Genomic DNA, 5,155 nt, shown 5'->3' with positions numbered 1-5,155 from the left:
CAGCTGCGTCTGTGTTTGATGTTCTAATCTGGCACAAGTGTTTTATAACTTTCAGTGACTTGATGGTATTGCTTCATTTAATAAAATACAGTCATGACAGGCATTTAAATTTTTAAATACTGAGGAACTTTATATCTATTTGGCTCATTAATATACTTTTAATTTTTTAAAAAAGAAATGCAATACATGTAACTTCTACAGAATTCTTTTTTTATATACAAAGATATACTTTGAGAATAACAGTGTTTCAGGACTGGTTTTGTTTAAAGTAAGCCTAACCTCCCTTCTCCCCATTCTACCTCCTTTTTTTTTTTTTTCCTTAATTACCAAATGTGTAGCAAAGCAGTCCCTGAAGTAAAAATATTCATCTTTTTTTAGTAGTTTGCTTTTCAGAATCACCTTCTGAAAGTGAGAAAGGATGGGGGTCTATGGATAGTTTTCTTCTGCACCACATCACTGACGGGACCCACCACTAGCTAGGCCACACTCAACACCATGAAAGTCACTATGAAGCTCTGTTCTCTTGAGGATAACGAAAACCCAGACTAAATCCCTGACTTCTATTAAAACGTCAGGAGGCTTTTGGCTTAGTTTCTATAACTCTGATAACATCCAGAGATATTATATCTGCTCATAATAAAACTCAAGTCTACTGGTACCATCTTCCAAGAGACCTTCCACCTTCTCGCTGTCATTCCCATTGCTGAACGTTTTCCAGCATAAAACTATTAGACAATATCTTGATAATAGGCTCTTCATGCTGTACTACAATTAGAATTATTCTGCCACTGGTTATTATTAACATTGACCAACAGATAACAAAAATTTCAGGAGTAATATAAGGAATATACAGACCTTTCAAGTTCCCTTTGTAACTAGTGTTTTTCTATCGTGAATTTGTAAAAGTATCATCATCAACCCAATCCTTAATAGACCAATATAGTCATGAGTGCTACTTTGGCTGCCAAACTCTTATTTTTATTGCTAATCTAGTCTCAGCAAGTATCAAGCTAAGCCTCTGTTATAGTGACCCTCTTAGTAAGAGCAAAATCAGATTATGTACCATCAGAGGAAATAAATCTCAGGTGTGAGAGACCGTTCATTTCTTTTGCTAAAGTCCCACCCTCTGAGTGACAGGTAGAAGACAAAATGTCAAGAAGGAGTCCTGTTCGAACAAATGCTTAGGATGGTATTTAATACAGCAGAGAGCCAAGATACAGTAGGAGGACACAGTAAAGAATGTGGGCTGTGTAGATACAATCAAGAATTTCGGTTTAGGATCCGACATCTGTTATTTGAAAGGGGAATAAGTTAGGGAAATAAATGATTTCCAGTTCTCCATACATGCAAATGTTAAGTTCGTTATTACAAAAGTTTTGCTGTTGTATGTGCTGAAAGAAAAGCATAGGCATTTAAACATTTTTTTAAAAATAAATCACTCAATAGGCTTAAGAAAAATACTCTAGTTCATAGTTCATTGAGCTGACCTTTTGAGTCAAGATCAGGGAATGAATCCAGGCTGAAAACCAAAAAACAAAACAGAGATGAATCATTTTACCATGAAAACAAACAAAAGAAAGGCATTTCCAGTCGCAGCTAACCTCGACTAGTTTTTATTGCATTGTTTTTGAAATGCCAAGAAACTGGCTCTGGCCTTAATACTTGCTGTCCAACTAAATCACAACTGTCAGTAGGCGACTGCTTGCAACAATTAGCTAAACACCATTATTTGACAAATTCCCCTGGAAGGGACGGGACGTAGATGCTGGAGGTGTGTCTGACACACACTGAATCGAGTAACAGTTAATCAGGCTGGGGCTGCAGCACAGGAGAGAAGTTGGTAAGTCCTTACCCAAGGAAGGGGTTTCAAACAGCCTTAATTTTTTGAAAACCGTACGATCGACCTGATCCTGGAAGTTCTTTCCGGTTTTTAGGAATGAATTGTGGGACTGGCTAAAGAGAAGGGGGAAAAAGCCACCAATTCTACATTCGTTTTTTAAGAAGATCAGGGGGAGAGGAAGAAAAATAGAAATGCAAATGTGGAATGGTAGTGGTATACAACATCGAGAAATTAACATCATGGAACCTGCTAGCAATTTCCACCGAAGCAGTAAACCCCTTAACTGATGGAGATTCAGCACAATATACACATGGATTAACAACTCCACCATTACTAGGGCTGCCGTTAAAGCCCAAAAATTAACTACAATATTCAAAAACAGAATTCCCATAAGGTTTGAGAAAAATAGAGTGAAAAGGCAATGTTAGCTAAGCTCTTAGCTAAATCCACTCTTAATGGCCCCCAGTATTTAAACTATCATGGATTAAAGCCATGAAAATAAAAATTTCAATTTGAAATTTTATTAGCATGTTGCTAAAATGGTCAATAAAAAAACATCAACACGATAGGCTTTGTTGACATATTTGGACAACTGCTTTCTCGATTTTAAGACTTTATTTCCACTTCCCCACCTTCTGAGATTTCTGTGTTAGGAAAAGCCAAACTAAATACACTGGCTATGGTGCTGTAATAATGCTGGTTTCTGGAATGTTGCCATGTCTTTCCCCTCCGTCTTCTCCAACCCCTTTAAAACTGTGGTTATTTTTGAAACGCAGCCCAAGGAGGGAGCCATCTAGGGTTGAGAACAAGCGCCCTTTACACAGATTCAAGTTCGCGGACACCTGGTGTGAGCCTTCTCTTGTCCAGGGGGGCGGGGCCGGCTCTCCTCATCAAATTCGCTGCACCATTATCCTCCGGGGACCGGGAAGGCATCCCTTCTGCCAGCAAGGGAGACTCACAGGCAAATGCCGTTGGGGAGTGGCGTTCGCTTCCCTAGGTGGAAAGAACGGGAAGCAAAACAAACACTGTCTTGCTTAGCCCGGAGCCTGGGATACAATGTCAGGAGACCAGGGACTGGAGAGCTGAAAAAGTCCCGGGCAGCCTCGGGATAACCCGGAGTCCCGAAGTGCTTGCTCCCTCGTGGAATTATTCACAAGTGCATGAGGGACAGGCTCGATTTCTTGGAAATCCTGCAGTCTGGGGACACATCCATACTAGAGCTGAGCTGTGCCCTGAAAGGATCCATTCTCACCTCCCACCGGTCTGTGTGTGCACGTTTGGGGCGGTGATGGTCCCTTTCTAGTAGGTCAGGTGTTAGTCACTAGACCAGTGACTCTTGGGGGGAGGTCTTGTCCCTGCTTCCCTCGGCCCGTTCTCCTCTCCCCACTTACAACTCAAGGGGCAAGCGCACGCTGGGTCTCCCAACACCATCATCACCACTGGGGGTCTCAGCCGGGCGGGCGCGGCCCCTTCAGTCCCGGGGCCAGTTCCTGGGACTACCTGCCACTTGCCAGAAAGATGCGAGGCTGCAGCCCGGGCGCTGGCCGCTGCAGGTGGCCACTCAAGGGGTCGGGGGGTGCTGAATCGCCGGCCTGGGAGCCCGCGGGCGGGGGAGGGAGCGGGGCGCGGGGAGGCTGGAGGGGCGGGCGGCTTCCCCCAGGCTACTCCTTGTCGTCCACAAGGTCGGCGAGCTCCTGGAGCACACGCAGGCGGCCGCTGGCCTCGATGCGGCGCTTCTCGCGGATGAGGTCTTCCAGGCTGTGAAACCTGGCCGTGTGCACCTTGTTCTCACCCAGGTGCACCTTGAGATAGTACTGCTGCTGCGGGGTCTGCGTGCCGGCCGGCACCTCCCCTCCCGCCTTGAACTCCCGCTTGCCGAAGCGGCACCAAGCGGCGAAGCTCTCCGAGTTCGTCCAGCAGATCTCCTCGCTCTTGAGGCCCAGGTGGCCGCAGGCGTTCTGCACCACCAGCTCGGCCACCAGCGGGCGGTAGCGGTACCAGCTATTCACCACCCGGCCCACGTTGGCCGCGCCCGCCTCGTACAGGCTGTCCTGGCGGATCTCGCCTTGGTGCAGGTGGATGATCTGCCCGCCGCCCACGTAGACGGCCCAGTGCGGGGCGGGCGCGGGCGGCTCTGGCGCGGGCTGCAGGCACAGCAGCTCCAGCAGGTCGCCGGGCTCGCAGAGCGCGGGCAGCGCCGTGACCGCGTAGACGCTCAGGTCGGCGCCCTGAGGGCCGCCGCTCATTTTGGAAAAGATGCATTCCTGGCCCCGAAAGGCGGAGAACTGAGTTTCGTTGAGGACCAGCTGGTGCAGCAGGTGGTGGTGGCGGCGACGGCTAGGGCTCTCCGGGCAGGGAGCGCGGCCCGGGGAGGCCTTCACGCCAAACTTGTCGGGCTGGCCTCGTTCGTCCAGGTCCTCCTCCTCATCCGAGAAGAAGTAGGCAACCCCGACCCGCAGCTCGTCCTTCTCGATCCCCGACGGGTCCCCGGTGGGCAACTCGCTGTAGCTAAGGTGGGTGATGCGGTCCAGTTGGTTGCCCATCAATGACGCGGCGAGGCCGGGGCCAGAAGCGGGATCTGCGGAAGCACAGAGGAGACGCAGAGACACGATCAGAGTCGCGCTGCCCTCCCCAGGACGAGCCGTGCCCCCGGGCCCTGGCCGCCCGCGCGCCTGTACTGGAGTCAACCGCCTCCCCGGGGCCAGGACCGGCACGGGAGCCAGCAGTCCGGCGGGCAAGAGCGGACGCCGCCACGCAGCCTCGGACCTTGTACCGGAACCCGGCCCAACGCCCACAAGAGAAGAGGCTGGAGCGCGGGAGGGCGTGCGGGGTCCCAGTGGGAAGGACAGCGCGGGGTGTGGCAGCGTGGGAGTCGGGACACCCAGGAAGGGACGGAGGGGTGGGTTGGAGGAAAGGGGGAGCGCCTCGGGCTCCAGAGCCTGGAGCGCGCTGCGCTCACATTTTCAGCCGCCCCCCTCCCCAGCCCACCTCTCAGTTTTACCCTAGGTCCGTGCTCCTCCCCGAGAGCGCCTCGCGCAATGACCATCGGACACGTTCACGGGCACCCACTTGACACCAGCACAATTTTGCACACTTGGAGTCCAGACACTGACAGGCTGGTCCACCGGTGTGTACACCGGTGTGCTGATGTCACGTACAATGACAAACCTTCGCGACGACACACTCAGACCCCCACCTTCGTACACTATTCCAACCCCACGCTGGCACGCTCGCCAGTGCACGTACACCCACGCACCCGGGCACACTTGCCCACACAGGCAGGTGCACTCTGCCCCTTAGTTCTCTCGCCTTCTC

At 51.0% G+C, this 5,155-nt stretch overlaps 1 protein-coding gene across 1 annotated transcript; it reads right to left on the bottom strand.

The window, feature by feature from the left end:
- Nucleotides 1-1,069: 1,069 nt before the first annotated feature.
- Nucleotides 1,070-4,531, bottom strand: LRATD1 (LRAT domain containing 1). The gene has a single exon (XM_082851693.1). It carries the CDS (start codon nucleotides 4,381-4,383, stop codon nucleotides 3,502-3,504), a length of 882 nt encoding a protein of 293 aa, XP_082707819.1. The 5' UTR covers nucleotides 4,384-4,531; the 3' UTR covers nucleotides 1,070-3,501.
- Nucleotides 4,532-5,155: the final 624 nt, after the last annotated feature.

This window comes from Leucopleurus acutus (assembly GCF_964270905.1).
Source record: "Leucopleurus acutus genome assembly, chromosome: 12".
In the NCBI taxonomy this organism is placed as follows: Eukaryota; Metazoa; Chordata; class Mammalia; order Artiodactyla; family Delphinidae; genus Leucopleurus; species Leucopleurus acutus.
This window is presented reverse-complemented; position numbering and strand designations above follow the sequence as displayed.

Bases quoted from the DNA above. Each gene is read 5' to 3' on its own strand.
- LRATD1 (XM_082851693.1), bottom strand. From the start codon at position 4,383: ATGGGCAACCAACTGGACCGCATCACCCACCTTAGCTACAGCGAGTTG.